General features: G+C 38.7%; 1 protein-coding gene across 3 annotated transcripts in view; it reads right to left on the minus strand.

Moving 5' to 3' along the window:
- Positions 1-783: 783 nt before the first annotated feature.
- Positions 784-21,552, minus strand: part of sfswap (splicing factor SWAP) — a 130,664-nt gene continuing 109,895 nt past the window's right edge. Inside the window, exons 14-18 of one of the 3 annotated variants that reach the window (XM_051677249.1) lie at positions 17,807-18,105; positions 12,916-13,062; positions 6,836-7,000; positions 6,034-6,106; positions 784-1,511 (exon numbers count right to left, since the gene is read on the minus strand). In XM_051677249.1, coding sequence (XP_051533209.1) covers positions 1,446-1,511; positions 6,034-6,106; positions 6,836-7,000; positions 12,916-13,062; positions 17,807-18,105 — 750 coding nt within the window. In that variant the 3' untranslated portion in view covers positions 784-1,445. The other 2 variants (XM_051677251.1, XM_051677250.1) reach the window with 2 other exon arrangements.

A 21,552-nucleotide genomic window follows, 5' to 3' on the forward strand; every position in this document is an offset into this window, starting at 1 on the left:
AAACAGTGCGAAAAATTAGTCTTTATGAAGTCATAGACAGCCACAGTATCCATGATTTGGGTAAAAGTGAATAAAACGCACAGATTTTGTAGCGCCTCTAGTGTTAATTTCACCAGGAAATGGCTCTGTTTGCAAACATTTTGTTATAGTAATGGTCATTCTATGACATTAGGTTGTTCATTTTCAAGGGATGGATAAAAGTATTTTGAAGGAACGTCAGGGAATGCAAACTACTGCAAGAGAATGCAAAACGATTTCAGAATATAAATTCCTAAGGGGCTCAGTATTGTTCTAAACCAGATTTTTACTATTTGTTTTTGCCACACACACACACAAAAAAAATGAAATATAGTCAGAACATGGGAAACTGTTAGTTCTGCATTTCCAGAGAGTTTGGGAGTCTGGATTAATACAGATTCTATAAGAATGACCTGCTCCAGGAATCTCGAACCAGTCGATTTCACTCTCTCGCAGGACTAAATGAGACACGCCACACAGCCTCTGTGGTCTGAACTGCCACAAGATTAAAGGCTCACTTAAAAAAAAAAAAAACCTTAACTTCCACCATTCTGTCTCATGCTTTCCCTCTCTGGAGAGCACCACTCACACAGGCCCTTCGGCAGAAGACGGGGCTAATCATCATGCAGAGTGCATGCTGGGATGCCGTACATACACGGACGGTCGAAAGGCTTGGGCTCACAGGTGCAGGAAATGAAAAACAGACGGAGCGAGGGGGGAACATGACAACATGTCACTCGCAGAGAGTAAGGCACACCCGCCATCAATAATTCAAACTTTATTGACTGTCAAATGTTTTACAAAGTAGCTGCAAAATTAGACCTTTACAAACTTAGAAATGGAAAACCGAAGGCCACATATTCCAAAACAAAAGAATAGAGAGAGGTCGCGACTTGAAATAGAAGTGTTCAGAGGGAGAGAGAGAGAGAGAGAGAGAAAAAAAAAGGAGACAGAAAGTGAGAGAGTGAGAAAATAAACAACATTATCCTTCACAGAAGGATATAGCCGAGGCAGAGGCAATATTACAAAGAAAACAGCCCAGTCATCAGTTTAAGGGGAAATTTAAATTTGTTTTTAGTTGCATCCAAGGAATTACATCTCAACTTCTCTCATACTTGTTTCTTGCTGCCTTTTTTCAGCTTAAACACAGAAGAACAGAGGTCCAACCATCTGTTGCTTGGGCGGTTTCTTTCTACTCCTGTTTGGGTTCCACAATGCCTAAAAAAAAATGGAATCTCCATGCCTAATGCTAATCTGGAGGCAAAATAAAAACATCTAACTAACACAAGGTCCAATCAGGCATACATAAAGGGATAAAAGTGTAGGGTAGTCCAGAAGTTGGCCGGAAGGTGGTGGTTGTCATCGTGCGAGATGTAGTTGGAGCTGGATCGTGCCTGGATGTTCTGTTCAGCCCAACTGGAACTCTCTCAGGAGGGGTTCGGTTGAAGGCCTTTGGAGGCAGCCAGCATTGCCCGCACTTTAGCCATGAGGTCCTATAAGGCAGAAGAAATGGAGTGAAGAAAAAAAGTTAAGAGTACTTCTAAGTGTACAAGAGAGAGTATGAAAGAACACCAGAGTGTGAGAGAGGGGGTTGGGAGAAATATAGAAAAAGCAAGAGAGAATCTAATCAGTGTTTACACTGAACAAAAAACAAAAAAAAACAAAACAAAAAAAACAGAAATTTGTAACAACCTTGCAGACAACTTTGTTAGATTTGAAATTCAGATTGCCTTCTGGCTTTGTAAGTATGACAATCCCAGCTGCTAAATCAGGATGCAGATGCCTAGTGGCATCCTATAGAAGAGAAGGCCAATCGGAAGCTGGGGCTGAATTCCTGTTCTTCAACACCCCTCTTCTCATTCTCTGTGACTTGAATGTTACCTTATCTACATTGAAAGTCCATACAGTATGCATGCTAAGAGCCCACGGTACCAATGTGACACAAAAGGCTGCATAGCTTGGGACTTGATATGTATTTGTTTACTTAATAAGCACATTTAATGGTGTCACTGTTTTCATACAAATTAATTTGCATGATATTAATTGCTCCAAAGATGTGATCACTTCATACTAAATATTACTACTTGCAAATGAACAAACATGTAAACGTTCAATCTCACACACAAACAGTATTATGGTTAGTAAGACCCAGTGTGATACATACCGGTATATGCCTGTTAATGGCAGTGACGCCTTTAATACCTTTTTTGCTGCCACACCAGAATAGATTAGTTTCAAGGTTCATTACTGCTGCTTTCGAATTTGAAAGCAGCCCAACCTGTAGATTAAATATCAAATCGTTAAAATACTCTTCTAGAACAGGTTGCTGAATTGCACAGTTTTCACTGGAGCCAGGTTTGCTCATTGACGTTTCCAGAGTTAAGCTGCTGCCATCTACCGCTCCCTTGTCCAGGCGATGGAAAGTTAATAACCCAGAATTTCCAATAAAGCCTCAGCAGAATTAATAATTAGACAAACAAATGGTCAACCATAATAATAAAACACTATACAGGCAAGGATCAGCATGCCTGTATCTGGAGAGAAGGATCTGGCCACTAGGGAAAAATGATCATGAAAGATGTTCTAGTGGAGTGAAACCAGAAAAATATCATGGACCAACCACTAGAGTAAACAGGATGCAGTGGCTGACCATTGAGACCAAAAGGACTAAATCAGGTTGGTTAATATGGGTTGGACGTTTGTGGGCAGCTACAGAAAGACTGCTCCCTACCATCCAAACCTGGCTCTTCATGTAGGGAAATAAATCTCCCCCTAAAAGCTAACCAATCATACTCACTCCTGTCCATTCTATAGAGTGCAACAGTGCCCGCCTACTTTTTCAGCCGTCTTGATTTCGGAAGTACTTTTCCCATTCATTTTTTCCATAGGGATTTCATCAAATATTTGATCATCCATGAACCAAACCAAACAGCTACGTGGTGAATCACAACATTACAAACATCAATTAGAAGCAAAAATATTTGACAATCGGACAAAATGACAAAGGTACAAGATATCTTAACAGTCCCATGAAGCTTTGTGAATTATGTAATAACTGCATAGCTCTTTTGGTGCACATTGTTCCCCACAATTGTCTGAATGGTGGATAATTTCCTTTCAGTATCATGGGTAGTCTATTTCATCTCTAGAAATTCAGCTATTAAACATGATTTTTCAAGATGAAATAACGCAGTGTGATGGCTTAAAAAGCAGCACATCCTATCTATTACCAACCTCTGAGTTCATGGTATGTCTGTCTTTAAAGGTTTACAAGTTATAGTTAATAATTTCCTCTTTTAATGGGAATGGTGGCTGAAGGATGCTGGTGCTAGTTGAAATGCAATACAGCAACAAAATGCACTACAACAAGCTACTACTTGATCAAAAATACTGAGGTTACCCAAGATGGAACAGATAGAATACGGCTCTCTGATCATAATACGTTGATTTAGTACATTCGAGTGACAGGACTAAGCTGGGATAAAGGACTCTCTGAGCTTCCAACTGACCCGAGCAGATTATTGCAAAGAAAGAAGGATATATTCAGTATGATTAGACCTCATTATGAGACCACAGCTGGATGAAGTGTGAGGATATCTGAGAATGTGAGTGCCAAACTCTCCTCTCACATGATCTCACTATGAGAACGTTGTTGCTTTCTGATGTGAAATTACCAAATAATAGCTGGCAAATAGACATGCAATTGGAACCAAGAATGGCTTTTTGCAGGCATTTAGGTTTTCAGTAGCCACTTGGGCCTAGTCCTCGATCAGTTTGACAGAAAACCCACATTCTTATGAGTTCAAAGGATGGCTAAAGCACTTCAGGTTCACAGAGGTGGTACTATGGTGACAGGCCCAGGTCATTTAAAAGCAATTCCAAAGAATGTTGCTAAAAGCTTGGCAATCAACCCATGTCCTAGATACTAAGGGCTACAGTGAAATCAAACCCCATATCTCTTTCTCTCTGAACTCTTGCTTTCACATTCACCACTTTTTTTTTTAAATGATGCTCTGAGTGTGTTTGTTTGAATCGTCTTCTTCCCAAAGTCACAGTGATGTACTAGGGAATGAAACGATCAAACTCTTTGTCATTTTCTTTTTTTTAACCCATCACCCTTTAATGAAGAACTGATCACCTGCCAGGGTGTACTTTGCTGTCCCCCATAAACATCTCCTAATCAAACCATCAGTCACCTGCCACCCTCAACACGCAGCCTATGCTAAACACTGTTGAAGAATAAAGAACACCGAAAATTTAGGGCGAAAAGGAGAGTGAAAATCACAGGAAAAAGATTAAAGAGACCATTGTCTTCCACCGGGAGTACCATAAACCAGCCTCCCTTGTTGTTCGGCTGACAGGCAGATATAAGGTTCATAAAATCCCAAGGGAGTAGTGCTAAAACAGAGAACATGCTTCCCCCAGCCTTTAATGTTACAGCTTTTTTATTTGCCGGTTGTAAAACTGCACCATTCTCCACCGGAGCACCTCCAGAGAGCATTTCTTCCTCTATCAATAGTTGGGATGTGCATGTCAGAGCTGGAACACTCTCCTCTGGAGGATCTGATCGTAGCTGCGTGAGGTAGGGCTGCAGGCAAGGATCAAACTGAGCCGAGTAGAAACCTGCTTCCCTGACACAGGATCTACGGGTGGTCTGCACATCCTGGAGTTTTCATTCCCTGGCTAGAGGGGGGAACTGTGGACAGAGGGACTTCCTCATGCAAGTATGCACAAGCCTGCCGGTCAAGTTTTTTGTCAAGGTGAACCATGCTTCCGTTGATTCAAACAGCAGTTTCTGGTTTTAATAAGACACTGGTCCCTGGAAGTCCTGCCCCAATTTTGAGGTGTCAGAATTGATTCTATGAGCCGGGAAAATAGGGAAGTGAATTAGGTTTCTAAATATCTGAAACCAGGTCAAGACCACAGTCTTGTTTTAAAATAATATATAGAGGACCAATATAAATAAATATAAAGAGAGTAAAGAGGACCAATAAAAAGGCTGTTATCTAGCTGACTTCTTTTGCTGAAAATCTGATTGCTGCAAGTGAAATTCCAGACAGTATGCGTTGATTTGATTATCTTATTTTATTTCACAATTCTATCATCCTTTTCTACAACTGCTGTGTGTATACACCAATATATACCTGCCCCCGGCGACAGGGTTATGCAACCAAATCACTGTATTACTCAGTTTCAGCACGCAACACTCAGCAAACATGGACTACTGAGACCATCAGACTCTAAATGACATACATTCGAGGCTTACTAAGCGTGTAACTGTCTCATCAGCCCTGCTACACAATTTCTGCACCCCCCCACCCCCCGCAACTAAATTAAACCAAGAGAGGGAATGAGAGAAGAGTTTTTTGGTTTTGTTTATTGAGCTTATTACATTGTTTGCAAGGCAGCAATTAAATGTGAGTCAGTACAGTTATTCTAAAGACATGGTTTGGAGGGTTTTTTTCTTCAAAATCCATATACCAAGACCAAAATTTCTAACTCGTACAACAGCTCTCAAGCTACATTCAACAAACTCGGTACGGTCTTTAGACTGTTATGATATGCTTTTCTTTATGTCTGTCTGTCTTTCCATCCATCCATCCATCCATCCAACATCAAAGTTTGTCTTTACAAACTTTACCTATCTAGAGATCAACTGCACTGTATAAAATCAGCGGATGGGACATCCTTCAAAATTCTGTTCTGGAGAAGAAAATAAGTTAAAAGGGTTTGGAACTACATTAGCATGAGTAAACAGTGACAGAATTTCCATTTTTGGGAGAACTTTTCCTATAAGTTCGTAAATCTCCTTTTGATGTACACTGATAGAATTTTGTTCTTAGTTTGTGATTTTTTCCATTGTCATGAGTGAAGCTTGAACCCATAACCCCTGAAAATGGAAGATTATAATTTGATCAGACAAATTATAATGTACCACTGAAAAAGATTTAAAGTAAGTTTTTAAACAAAATGTTAGTGACTATATTGTAAGTTAATCTTTTGTAAATGACATACCTGAGTGATTTTAGTTTGAACTGAAGAAACAATAGTTGAGGACACTTGCTTGTCTTTCTCCTGAGAACCATCCCTGTTTAATAAACACAGAGAAGAAAGAGTAAGAGAGTGACAGAGAAACAGAGGTTGGCAGGGTGTTTGAAAAATGCTCTAATACAGTATTCATTGCCACCGGTGAGTACGTAAACCCACACAGACATCTCAGGCCCGGAATTCAATGACCAGAGACCAAGGCCATGAAATATTCACCCAGTGCCGGAAGAAACATGACAACAGCACAAATAAAAATAAGTTAGTCAGAGAGAGACAGTGGGAGAGAATGAAAAAATAAATAAAAACAACAACTGAAGACCAAGGGAGCTTAGAGAATCTTTTTGATGAAACGTCATAAAGTTGCTTAAAAAAGTCTTGTATCGAACAATTCCCATTCAGTGCAGTTTTCTTTCAGGTTTTTGAATGCAAGTCCATTCGTAATGTAGAAAAACAATGAGATCTGAGTCCGTCCTTACACATTTAATGCATATTACGCTGTCAAAAATAACTGAAATTGTCAAATCATATAAAAATAATTCTAGCTTCAAAATGTAAAAGCCACAGAAAGGGCCATCTTTGTGTCTCACACGCATGGGCCCACAAAGCTCATGGCAAAGCTTAAATTAATATTGTAACAAAGTGGCAAAAAAATTGCCTGAAGTTGTGAAATCTATTATTCTGACTGATGCAGTCTGAACTTCAATGGGTGGACAGCAGTCTTGACTGACTGACTTTTCACTAATGGGATCAGAGTGAGGCGTCCCTTTACCTGGATCTCCCCAGGCTGGAGGTGGGGCTTGTAGCAGGGGAGGGGCTTACAGAGACTCTGGTCATTGCTCCGCCTCTGTCAGGGGATGCTGAAGGGGAACAAGAGGAACCCTTCATACGGTGGGATGACTTTGAACTCTTCCTCTTCTTCTTTTCATGAGGCGATCTGAAAGAGAGAGAGCTTTTAAAGGAACAGTTCACAGAGAAATGAAAATTCATTCACTTTCACTGTATGGAAAAAAAGATGCAATGAATGTGAATGGTGACTGGAAGGAGGAAAGTCATTTGGGGTTGGACTATTGCTTGACTTCAGAAGACTTGCAATATAGCAGATGAGTTGTATGGACTACTTTTATGGTGCTTTTCCCCCTTTTTGGAGATTGACAGCCTCTGATCACAATATTCTTTCATTAAACAGAAAAAAGAGCAGCCCTGAGACTCCCTAAAATTTCTCACTCACATTTAAGTTCCAAATGATAACAATTTTCATTTTTGGGTGAACTATTTAGATTCATACACTAGGACTTCATAGAAGAAAGACTATAACAGATCCATTAAAGGATAAAAATCACAGGAGTACAGAGACACAAGCAATTAAAACAGACCCTCTCTATCCTCCTTTCCTTAAGTGGAGATTTGCGGCTCTGGGGAAAGTATAATCTAAGTGAGAGTGACTGTGTGACATGCAGTAACACTGTAGAATAATTGGACACTCACAAATTTACACACATCACTTTGCCAAGATCCCTGGTACACCAGGCAGTGCATCAGCGAGGGGAATCAAATAGGCCACAAACATACATAAATAAACAGTCACTTTCATGAACACACTCTCTCAAGAGAGAGAAAGAGCACATGCAGCCTTTATCTCCAAGGCTGTCCTTTATGAATATTTTATTTGAATACCTTGGGCATGGCCTTTAGTGGAAGAAATAATTTTTTTTCAAAAAGGAGCATCCAACAGTTAATGGGCACAGTGACCTGTAATTACCTGTGGCAATGTCACGAGATGACAAAATATGTTTGAAAGCTAGATAATTTTAATTTTAATTTTTACCTCTAGAGATTATTGTGTACCGCAGTTACAGAAATACTCACACCAAACCGTCTAGCACCAAAAATCATGCCAAGATCAAAATCAGAAGATCACATTTTCCCCCCATTCTGATGGTTGATGTGAACATTAACTGAAAGTCCTGACCTGTACCTGAATGATTTTATGCATTGCACTGCTGTCACACAATTGGCTGATTAGATAATCGCATGAATAAGTAGGTGTACCTAATAAAGTGGTCGGTGAGTGTATAAATTATCCATGTACATACAGCCTAAGATTATGTATAGTTGTTAATGGATTTCAAACAGTGTGAAATGGTTTGAAGTTCAAAAGTTTGAAGCAAATATTGTGTTATGAAACAATGACAAAATATTGAGTTTCACGATCATATCTGAAATTTCTGAGAACTCAGATACTTGTGCCTATCCCTATTAAACAAAGTAGTATTTCCATGACAACAGCTGCTGGTGAATCCAGGGCAGACACACAGTGGGATCATCCTTCACTTGAATGGAAGCAAGGTTCTGCATCTGTAATGTTTCTCCCTTCATCCTACTAAACCAAACATCTACAGTGTAGTTCTCAGCTACACTTAAACACTGCTAGTGATCTAATGCTCTATCTGTCACCCTCAATTCATCCCTCAGATCTAAGCAAAAAGGGTTGATGGTGTAATGAAAGATGTTGAGCCATTTTTTTTTCCTTTGAAGGAAAGGTGTAAAAAGCTTGTCATCACTTTTGGTAACATCCACAGCAGCAGAAAATAAACAAACAGATCGGCTAAGCTGTAATGGTGCTGTAGAGAGTGTGTACAACCAGAGGCCAGTGACATAAAAGCTGGGCGAGATCTGAGTCACCAAGACCATCTTTCACTGTGTTGCTTTAGCAGCTTAGCATATGAGAATAATGGTAATGTAGAGGAAATAAGTGAGAGGGAGAACGGTCATGATAGCAGTGTCATGTAATTGACTGACAACTGGCCTCTTCAATAGAGGAATTACAGTGACTGAACAGACTGTGCTGGTGCATGCTGTGGGGAAACACAATGAAAGCATTTTTTCACCACTGTGAATGGCACGGCATATGCTGATAAACTGCTCATCATGACGATATACGGCTAGTGGGTTTACAATGAGGCTTTATCACAGCTGCAGTTAATACAAAAACACATGTTCTCTTGATGCCATTCTTTCTTAAACTCACTTCAGTAGTTGGGTAGGAGGGTAGTTCCAATTTGGATAAGTAAAAATACCTAGTCATGACATGAGTGTGATAAAGTGCAGTAGCCCCATGAAGTATTTGGACACTTAACACCTGAGACCTGAGTGTGACTGCTGTGTGGATTTTCCATTTCCCTTTCCTTTTTTTTTTTAACCAGTAGTACCTAATGAACATGGAAAAAAATTTACATTAAATTAAAATAAAATAATTGTCTAGAGCAAACAGTTTTTCCAAAAATGTGTCAACATACAGTATGTGGACAACGGGACTAAATTGTGAAATTTTAAATACCAATCTATAGAAAGTCAGATTATTTTAAATCAAATTCTTTATGTTTCCAGGAGTGTTTGATATTCATGTTTTTGAGACATTACAGACATTACAGCTGATATCTGCAAATCTGTTTTGGAACAATGTGTATTGGGAAAAGCACAAATAAAACAATTATAAGACTTCATTTGACTTATGTTACAATGTTTTTTTTCTACTTCAGCAAAATCTCAATGTTCTCTCTTTGCACTGTCAAACAAACAAGTGATAGTCAGTACTGAACCATTTAACCAATCAGAAATAAGCATAATTAATTCTGATACCAGTAATGGCCAGCATCGTCCAATCGCTGCCAACCATGTTAAAATAAAATTATACATTATAAATTATCAATACTGATTACCATTGTCCCATGTCTGCCAAACATGTTGAGTGGTCCAAACATCATCTGCAGCCTGAACTTTTGATAGGAAGTTTGGACTGAATGCATGGCTTCATAGGAAAGCTATAGGATGCTCCCTTGCTCCCCATTTAGTGAATGACTTAACCCTCAGTGTGCTGTCTGTCTGCACTGGTCTCAGAACAGTTCGAAATGCACCTTATTTTCATCCTAACTCCATATACATTTGAAGCCAGAAGTTTATATACATTTAGGTTGAAGTCATTAAAACTCATTTTTTTAACTACTCCACAGATTTCATATTAGCGAACTATAGTTTTGGCAAGTCATTTAGGACATCTACTTTGTGCATGACATGACAAATCTTTCCAACAATTGTTTACAGACAGATTGCTTCCCTTTTGTTTGAATATATCACAATTCTAGTGGGTCAGAAGTTTACATTCACCAAGTTAACTGTGCCTTTAAACAGCTTGGAAAATTCCAGAAAATGATGTCAATTCTTTAGCCAATTGGCAAATAGCTTCTGATAGACTAATTGGCGTCAACTGGAGGTGTACCTGAGGATGTATTTTAAGGCCTGCCTTCAAACGCAGTGCCTTTTTTCATGACATCATGGGAAAATCAAAAGAAATCAGCCAAGACTTCAGAAAAAACAATTATGGACCTCCACAAGTCTGGTTCATCCTTGGGAGCAATTTCCAAATACCTTAAGGTACCACATTCATCTGTACAAACAATAGTACGCAAGTATAAACACCATGGGACCACGCAGCCATCATACCGCTCGGGAAGGAGACGCATTCTGTCTCCTAGACATGAACGTAGTTTGGTGCGAAAAGTGAAAATCAATCCCAGAACAACAGCAAAGGACCTTGTGAAGATGCTGGAGGAAACAGGTAGACAAGTATCTATATCCACTATAAAGTGAGTCCTATATCGACATAACATGAAAGGCTGCTCAGCAAGGAAGAAGCCAATGCTCCAAAACTGCCATAAAAAAAAGCCAAACTACAGTTTGCAAGTGCACATGGGGATAAAGATCTTTTCTCAAAGAAATTTCCTCTGGTCTGATGAAGAAAAAAAAGAACTTTTTGGCCGTAATGACCATCATGTTTAGAGAAAAAAGGGTGAGGTTTGCAAGCTGAAGAACACTATCCCAATGTGAAGCATGGGGGTGGCAGCATCATGTTGTGGGTGTGCTTTGCTGCAGGAGGGACTGGTGCACTTCACAAAATAGATGGCATCATGAGAAAGGAAAATTATGTGGATATATTGAAGCAACATCTCAAGACATCAGCCATGAAGTTAAAGCTCGGTCGCAAATGGGTCTTCCAAATGGACAATGACCCCAAGCATAACTCCAAAGTTGTGACAAAATGGCTTAAGGACAACAAAGTCAAGGTACTGGAGTGGCCATCACAAAGCCCTGACCTCAGTCCGATAGAAAATTTGTGAGCAGAACTGAAAAAGCGTGTACGAGCAAGGAGGCCTACAAACCTGACTCAGCTACACCAGGTCTGTCTGGAGAAATTCCAGCAACTTATTGTGAGAAGCTTGTGGAAGGCTACCCGAAACATTTGACCCAAGTTAAAATTTAAAGGCAATGCTTCCAAATAATAACAAAGTGTATGTAAACTTTTTACCCACTGGGAATGTGATGAAAGAAATAAAAGCTGAAATAAATCACTCTCTCTACTATTATCCTGACATTTCACATTCTTAAAATAAAGTAGTGATCCTAACTGACCTAAGACAGGCAATGTTTTCTACGATTAAATGTCAGGACTTGTGAAAAACGAAATGCATTTGGCTAAGATGTATGTAAACTTCTGACTTCAACTGTAAAGACTCTGAAAGTAATTTTTCCTCAATGGGAAAATGCACAGTAAATATAGAATTTCTCACTTAAACCTTGTGCTATTGTATACTATACTGTACACTGTGTTTAGCAGCGTGGCGTTTCACGATAGATCTATCAAATTTTAAAAATGGCAAATCGATGAAACTAGAGACTCTAATCTTTTGACTCAAACAGGTTTCAATGTAAAAACTTAATAAGGTTTCTTACCAGATGTAGTTTTGTTGGCGTTTCTCCCAAAGACTGTGATTGGTGCCATGTTGTTTTGTCACATGACTCCATACGTCAAAAGTTTAACCCTTTACTGACAGCTCAGGGTCTCATGAACTAATATCAGTCAGTTTAATTTAAATTAAATAATAGCAAAGCCAAAATGCAACATCAACGCATGTGTACATGGGGTCGAACGGGGTTAAAGGTGAAGTGTGTAATTTTTTGAATTGGGAATATGATTTTTTTTTTTTTTTTTAAACAGGTTTTCTGAAAAATGTTTCCAACATCTGTTGGTCAGTGGAAACAGACAGTCCTGCCCCAAACTCACACCACAGACTGAGCAAATGTTGCTATGTCAGGCTGGTCACGATGCTCACTGTTTAATCATTTGAAACCTTATCTTTTTGTGAAATGTTTGCATGTAAAAATGATTTTAGTGTGATAAAATCACTTACTAACCTTTTCTGTGTAAAGTAATAGCCAAATTTACAACTTTGATACCATGATGATAATGTCAACAAACTCTAAAATGACAGTAAAAATGACAATTTACAGCTCAAACAATACAAGTATTAACAGAAGAATTACTGTAAGTGCTTTTATAAAATTATAAGCTTCACATTTCTGTGTTTAAACCTTCAAAAAAACTGGCCACATTCACTTTCATTGTAAGTGCGTCACTGAAACCCAGATTTTTGCTTTTTTTTAAAGAAAACTAATGCTGTCGATTGAGCTTAACTTGTACTGAACCCAGAACATTCCTTTAAGTATTTTTAAGTGTGGTTTAAGTGTACAAATACTTTTTGGGGCCACTGTACATCCATCTAATGCTATCAATGCTAAAACTGAGTAGCAGCTGCCACAGTTAATCACTGGGTGTACAGACATCTTAAGTGCTTTGAATAAATGCTAATGGAGTTGCCTGTAACTAAAGAATCTCCACCGATACTGTGTTTTCATTAGGAAGAGTACTGTGATGAATATTTATTGTATAATAGTGCAGGAAGTTAATGAAGTGGTGGGATGCCTGCCTACCAGCTGAGCTCTATTGTTGCCCACCTTGATCTAGAGCGCTTCCTGCCCAGTCCTGGGTTGCTGCCAAGGCGGTAGGCACTTGAGCCATAGCTTTCTTTCTCCCTCTCATCCCGCTTCCTATCTGAAGAGCGAGCTCGCCGATCCCGTCGGCTGGGAGAATGAGACTGGGACCTGAGAGAGGAGAAAGAGAAAAAAAGAGAAAAGAGTAAGTGATTTCAAGTCAAGAAGTAAATATTCCAGTTGGGCTTATAGCTGCCATCAAGGCCCTGTTTACATCTGGTATTAAGATGCGTTTTAAGCTATTCAAGTATATTTTTATTTTTGGGTGAACTGTCCCTTTAAGATAAAGTACTCAAATATCAAACATATATCTTCGTCTGACCAAGAAATAGTCCAATCCTCTGAAGAACCTTTCCTCAACCCGACTGACAAGCACTTTGACACTCCTGAACTTTTGTTGCACAGAAAACAAATGCAATTTTTACAAGAATTGGGGACACTGCAGAGGACAGGAGTCTCTCTGCTTTCCTATCTGTGTTTAATTAATTGCAGGGCATGACCACATCATTGGGAGCATGACTCCTGTTTTAGCAGAATCTCTTTCTTGCTCCTTTTAGCCATATCTAATGGGTGGCTAAGCTTTTGAACATTATACTTTTAGTTCAATAACAGTATGAAACGAACCTCACTGAAACTTAGAAAATGCTATTTAATGTTGACGAAGACATTCTTGTAACAAAATGAAGTGTTAATAACAGATGTGCGTAGGCTGACATGTAATCATGTGTGTATATGCCCACACAGAAGAATAATGTGAATTAAAATAAATCTTTCATAAGCGCATACATTTTAAAATGTGACCGTTCTCGCAGGAAGAAAATAATGAAAAGTGCAGGGTCAGGAACAGGCGGCGAGAATGAAAAATAAATATATTTATAAAGAGAGAAAGAAAGAAAAACAGACATCCCTAACCATTAATAATCTAGTGCAGTGGTGTCAAAGATATTATTTGAAGAAATAAAAGTGTTTTCACCCCCCCACTACAATACATTTGCATCCAGTTATTATAATTGCTTCCAGTGTGAATTTCCTTGTTCGTGTATTTTTCCACTACACTGGACAGATATTCTCATTAAGGATAAATTTGCGACTGGTCCCTGGTGTTGACGTGCTGGTTGGAGACACGAGATGTCAGGTGTCAGGATGAAGTAAATAAAAATGGCTGAATAGCTTACATACTGGCAACACAAAAATTAGAGACACAAGACTGGCCATGTTTGATGGCTGAAAGCAGGTACATTATAATGACTTCCCAGCCTTGTAATATTGAGATATTGGCCTGTTATTAATGTATGCTATAATAAAAATGAGACTCCTCAGTGTACAATTTTATTAGGCCGATTCAATTTCAAATGCTTTTTTAATGTTATTTATTGTTTAATGTATGTGAAGTTGTCCAGTCAAGGGTTTTTTTTCTCTCTCTTTTTGTTGTTGATGACATGGTATTATTATTGACATAAACGTAAACATTATCCATGTAAGTATCATTTTAGTGTGACTACATTATTTTCATGTGATAAAATGGCTTACTGGGATTACAGGATTTACCGGCATAACGTCATCATGATGACAATGTCGTAATATTGCATGTAACATTACACAGAAAATATCAGTAAGTGATTTTATCATATGTTTACATCTTATGGCTATACTTTTGAAACGGGCCACAGTCACCTGTGCCTTGCAGTCAATTGAGCTTACTTTGTATTGAACCTGGAATAACCCCCCATCTCAGTCAATTCAACACGGTCCCTTTTTGTTATTATTACAGCAGCATAAGCAGCAAAGGTTATTTGGCTTACATGAAGGGCCATTTCATCCAATCCAGCCCTTGACCTCAAAAGAGACCCCTGATCTAGAGAGACCACTCTCTTAAAAAATAAGCGTACACAAAAAAAAAAAAAAAAAAAAAAAAAGAATTTCCTGGCATTTGAAAACTTGACTTATCCACTTTCGTTCCTTGCCTCGATGTTATCCAGTCCACAAGACTCAACAGTTCATTAAATTGCTCTTAAATTTACAATCTGCTAACTTGAACTCAAATTACAGGGTAACAGTGCAAAAGGTGCCAACTGAACAGTTTCAGCAGTCATTTCCCATCTTAGCTGAAGTGGCAACACTTAGACACACTTGAACAGGGTTCTATCAGCCAACAGGCAAAAAGGTTAAACAAACAAGATCACGTGTCCAGCCCTGAGAGCCAGACTGGCTAAAGACCGACTGATGCAGATGAGTATCAGAAAAAGTGGATGGCCACTGTTGCACTGTATAAACATGAGATGTTTTGTGAATGGACACTGGGTGGTCTGAGGGTGAGACTATGGCAACATAGCCAGGGCATGTTGGGCTGGGCTCGTTGAGAAATTAAGCCTGTCCAGAGGTGAGATGATCTGGATTAGGACCAGCTGGGGTCACAAAGGTGGGATTGCCGTGTTAATGCAGACGCTGCAGTCAGCACATCAGTGCAGAGGCTATAGAGTAAGAGTATGAACTGCAGTTCAAATAAGAATAAGAAAAACCAGCAGGGATAGGAAGATTTCTCATAGAGCTCTTAGCTGGAGAACATGGCTAAAGCCAAGGCGATATCTACAGAGCACCACAGGGGCTCAGCAAAACTAGATTAGTAGTCTAAGAAGCGCTTTCCTACACAAACTCATTTCAATTTCTCTCTCTTGCACAGACACAAGATTTATTCTTCGAAAAAATATAGAGGAAAAGGGCTGGATTCTCAGACACTCCTTTTCTGCCATTACAGAAAGCTGGATTACTCTTCCAATATTTCACTTTAAGCAAGTTTATCTGACTTACAGTCACAATTTTTTGGCAAGCTTGCATAAAATGTAACCAAGCCATATGTGAAAGAGTAAGCGACAGAGTAAGAATGAGAGATTTTTAATCTATTTAATCAAGCCTTTTACACTCCATAAATTATTTAAATCCTGGGGCAGAAATGATTTAATCTCCAGAAATTATATTACAGCGTGTCAGGTTAGCATGATGAGCGAACTGTAATTACTGCAACTTTAGCTGAGGATAATGACAAATCGGACTTGATTTCCAATAAAGAGCTGGAATTAAAAATGAGAGCGGCTACAGGGTGAACGAGAGTTGAGAGGTTGGTCGGGGGATTGTATCCATGCCACAAGTTCCTTGGATCTACAACTCTGACAAGGTCATGAGGGCTGAGTATCAACCACAAACTACCTCACAATACGATACACTACAATATATAATGTGGCCCCAAAATGTATTTGAATACTTTCGGTAATTCGGTAATGATCTACTTACCTTTATGTTGTCCCAATCCTGTATGACTTTCTTTCTTTTACTGAACACAAAAGGAGATGTTAGCCTCAGTCATCATTCACTTATATTGCATTTTTTTTTTTTTTCCATACAATGAATGGTGACTGAGACAAACATTCTTCCAAACATCTTTTTTGTTCCATGGAAGAAAAAAAAAAGTCATAGAGGTTAGAAAGAACTCAAGAGTGAGAAAATGACAATTTTCATTTTTGGTTGAACTATACCTTTAAGTAACATGTAAAAATGCATGAATGTCATTGCAGTAGATATACAAAATACCAAACAAAGTGGCATCTGCAAACAAATGATGCTGGGCCTTTTCTCTGAACTGGTCACAAGGTGATTTTTTTTTTTTTTTTAAAGGATTTATGAAGTCAGTTCCCCTCAAAATCACACAGGTGTCCTAGAAAGTCCAAATAATGTTTGTCTTAATTTTGAACAAGATATGAATATTTTTTATCATTTCAAACCTAATAAACCTCCAAAAACTTTGTTTGTGCTATACATTTTTAAAAAGAAACCACTTGCTTTGATATTTTGTTATATAATGCAATGTGATTCATACATTTTTAAGGGTGGATAAAGTGTTCAAATTGTTTTTAGGGCCACTTTATATTTTATATTATTTATATTTATATATTATATTTATTGCATCACAATATCATAATTGACATTTTACACATAACTAAAAGGATAGTTCAAACAAAAAAAAAAATTCTCCAATCATTTATTCACCCTCATGCCATCCCAGATGTTTCTGACTTTCTGACTTCTGCTGAAAACAAATGCAGATTTTTAGAAGAATATCTCAGCTCTGTAGGTCCATACGATGCAAGTGAATGGTGGCCAGAAATTTGAAGGTCTAAAAAGTATATAAAGGCTGCATTAAAGCAATCCATAAGACTCCAGTGGTTAAATCCATGTCTTCAGAAGCAATATGATTTGTGTGGGTGAGAAACAGATCAATATTTAAGTCTTTTTTTTACTATAAATCTTCACTTTCACATTCTTCTTTTGTTTTTGGCAATTCACATTCTACGTGTATAACACCACCTACTGGGCAGGGAGGAGAATTAATAGTAAAAATTGACTTAAATATTGATCTGTTTCTGAACCACACCTATCATATCACTTCTGAAGACATGGATTTAACCACTGGAGTTGTGTAGATTACGTTTATACTGCCTTTATGTGCTTTTTGGACCTTCAAAGTTCTGGCCACCATTCACTTGCACTTTGAGGACCTACAGGGCTGAGATTTTCTTCTAAAAATCTTTGGTTGTGTCCAGCAGAACAAAGAAAGTCATTCACATCTGGGATGGCATGAGGGTGAATAAATGATGAGAGAATTTTCATTTTTGGGTGAACTATTCCTTTAAAAAATGGCACTAAAATGGACATTTTTGGAAGTCTAGAATGATGGAATAACAATTACATTTCAGTACACGTAGCACCAGGCATAGGCCATTAGCAATTAACAAGTGCTTTTTAACAGTTTAAACTGTTCAAGTTCTGAAGAATGTAACAACTCTCAAGCTGCTGCCAGTACCTGGATCTCCTGTAGCTGCGGTAAGCACTGGGCAAAGAGTGCTTGGTTTTGGATTTCGATATGGATCGGGATCGTGACCTGGAGCGAGACCTTCTCTTATGTTTCTTCTTTCTCTTATCTCGATCTCGATCCCTGTCTCTGTTCCGTTCAGGCCCACGAGAGGACGACGAGGAGTAAGAGGTGGTCAGAATAGGAGTTGGGGCATCTGCGCTATGCATTGACACTGTTTCCAGAGACTGGTAGTCCAAACCAGGTATTCGAGTCGTGTGTGCACTCATGGGAGGGTTGGACACCACTGGCTGCAGAGACACAATAAAGGAAGAGGGATTAGACACATGAGACCTGAACCACAGATTTGAACGGAAAGCCCACCCAAAAATGAAAATAATTTACTTACCCTCATGTTGTTTCAAAATCCATGCGACTTGTTTTCTTTCAGAATGTAAGCCTCAGTCACCATTCGCTTTCATTGTATGGATAAAAGATGCAATATAAGTGAATAGTGACTGAGACTGACATTCTGAATAACATCACCCTTTGTGTTCCACGGAAATAAAGTAAAATGGGTTCGGAACAACATGAGGGTGAATAACTAACAGAATTTACATTTCTGGGTGAACTATCCCTTTAAGTGAGATTGCACATGAAAGAGATCTGGCATTTTAATGAGCAAAATCCAATCAGGGTCACTTTACTTAAACAAAATTTCGAGACAGATGAGATGGAAGACGGCCCCAGTGGCTTTCTAAATCTGTGCATCTGCTCCAATCAATAGAGCCACAACTGGCTTTGAGCGGTCTCTGAGACCGAATCCAATTTAAAAAGGTTTTTGCCATCAGTGTATGTCTGCATGTGTAAGGAAGTGGCGCATGTATGTATGTGTGCACTCAGGCTGGAAAGATTGCTATAAATCCAGTGAGCTGTGCCTGTGTCTTTTTTGATGGGGTCCTAATAGTTCCTCCTATAAATATCGCTTATTAAAAATACTGTTTGATTTACAGCATAACATGGCCTGGGCAGAAACATAATCAGCCATTCTCCTTTGTTGTAATGTGTTTGTCTGTCTCGTTAAATGAGTTCTACTTCTGCTTTTAAATTCACATCAGAAATGGGATTTCATCAATCAGTGTTGCAGCTCACAATAACAAAGCCACATCTGCTGATCTCAGTTCAAACCACAAGGAAATAAAAACGTATATTTTATCACAAGCCGTAGTAGAACAAGACGTAGAAACCAGAGCTCTTGCGTGGGTTCTGTACTATATTAAAGTCTGTGCCAAAATTTGACACGGTCAGCCTTGTAATCTAGGGGCCACAGGTCATATGAATGTCTCTGGAGAGATTTAATGGAACCAGGACACAATATCTTCCAAGCATATTTATAAATGTGTCCCAATTAATTTTGAAATAGTGTTATTCCCACTCTTTATCACATGGAATTTATTCTTGAGTAAAACATAGCACCGCTCAGGAAAAGAGAGTGCCGTGTAGGTGTTGTAGATGAAAAGATTAGCAAGTGTATTCAATTTAGTAACTCACATCTCTAAATATCTGACACAAACTAGAGTTACATAATGTGACACAGAGTTTCATTTCAGGAGTTTTGGGGTGACATTTGGCTAGATAATCTCTAAAAGGAGTGCGAGCATTGAGTGTCCAGTCTCTCACTTCTGTTCTCGAGAGATAGGAAAATATCACATATAGGACAAAACAGCTTGGGGCCCTTTAATCAATTGAACTCACGTAAATGGGCAATACAGAACAAGTTCGAGTGGTGTATCCCATGAAAAACTTGTCACCATGATGCTAGAGTAAGTCGAAGGAGGCCACCAACAAGTCTCTATAATGTTGAGGTCCCAAGATATGGCTTGCATCCCTCGTTCAATGTAGTGTATGGAATTTTTTATTTTTGCCCATTTTTACTATTCGCCAAGCAAAAAAAGTATGTTGATTTTCTTAAAAAAAATAAATAAAAAATAGCTCACCTCTCCTTAACAACAGCAGCAATATTTGAGCACAAATGGTGTGGGACATGTTTCATATATTTAGGGTTAGGGATTTGTTAACATACCTAACCCTAAGTATGAGCTACAGTAATAGTGTTGCTTGTGTTATCAAGCACCACTAAACACACTCAGGGAGAGGAGCCAAGCTTGTGAGTCCAGCAAAGTAAGACAGCTCAGTAACTGTGTGTGTTAAAAATGAGAAACTGCCCATCCAAATCCATACAGTCTTAAAACCAGCAGCTGAGCTGTATTGCAATTGGAACTCTATTATGTACTAAACTCAGAAAGACCAAGCAAAAAAGAAGAGAGAGGAAAATTGATTGCAATAGAAGGGTGGGGGTTGGGGTGAAGACTGATGCAAATGCCTAAACTTTCATCTCTTTCTAAAATGTTTTAATTTGGTCCATCACATACACAAAAGTGGGAGAAATCCCAATGTGAAGACTGTATTTGTGATCCACCAATCAATATACAGGTCACACACTGAGCTTGTTCTCAGGCTGTGACTAAAGAGAATCAGTTTGGTTAAATTAAATAAATAACAGCAAGTGGCTTAAAACTGACTGCACTTCTGTCAGTTTTGGGGTTATCATGGCCCTCCTTGCCCGATGATGACACCAAGACTACAGTATGTCAGTGCCAAACAGGTCATTATTGTGTCTTAGAAGATAAATTAGATAAACCAGGTGCTAGCTGGACTTTTTTTTTCTTTTCATTAACAGAAGTAGTGGTATATATATATAGAGTATATATATACACACACATATATACACACATATATATATATATATATATATATATATATATATATATATATATATATATATATATATATATATATAACACTGCTGTATCTGTTGACAACTGGTGTACAATTCTTGCCAAGTCAGCAATGGTTAAGAAACTTTTTTTGAAAGTTGTCCATCTTGATCTTTCATTTGCAGTTCAATAGTCAATAAGGATGCACATGAGTATTCGATTAATCGAGTACTCGTTCAGCTTTAAATATCCTACTAGTAGAAACACTACTCGAATATTGCAATTTGATGTTTCTATGTGCCTTTGCCTTCCATGGGCAGCAATTAAAACTGCTTCTCTCAGCTAAATCTTGCCATTACAATTCAACGCATTGGTTGGCGCTGTGGATGCATGTTGTTGTTCACCCCAAAATACATTTCTGTTATTATTTTAAGTGACTGTACCTTTTTAAAAGACTTGGAATGTATGTTTCTCTGAGTGAGTGAATTTTTTTTTTTTTGATTTTCTCCCCTTTTTCTACCAATTTGGAATGTCCAAGTCCTCGTGGTGGCGTAGTGACTCGCCTAAATCCGGGTGGCGGAGGACGAATCTCAGCTGCCTCCATGTCTGAGACCGTCAACCCGCACATCTTATGTGGCTCGTTGAGTGCATTACCGTTGAGCGCGTTACCGCGGAGACATAGCGCATGTGGAGGCCCATACGCGTCCCACCGAGAGCGAACCACATTATGGCGATCACGAGGAGGTTACCCTGTGTGACTCTACCCTCCCTAGCAACCGGGCCAATTTGGTTGCTTAGGAGACCTGGCTGGAGTCACTCAGCACACCCTGGGATTCGAACTCGCGAGCTCCAGGGGTGGTAGCCAGCGTCTTTACCACTGAGCTACCCAGGTCCCCAATCTAGATGTTTTTAATTTTAAATAAGAAAAACAGGTTCAAAGATTAAAGGGTTGAACTTAAATTCTAAATTTCAAGTAATCGA

Source organism: Myxocyprinus asiaticus, chromosome 38 (assembly GCF_019703515.2).
Source record: "Myxocyprinus asiaticus isolate MX2 ecotype Aquarium Trade chromosome 38, UBuf_Myxa_2, whole genome shotgun sequence".
Taxonomy (NCBI): domain Eukaryota; kingdom Metazoa; phylum Chordata; class Actinopteri; order Cypriniformes; family Catostomidae; genus Myxocyprinus; species Myxocyprinus asiaticus.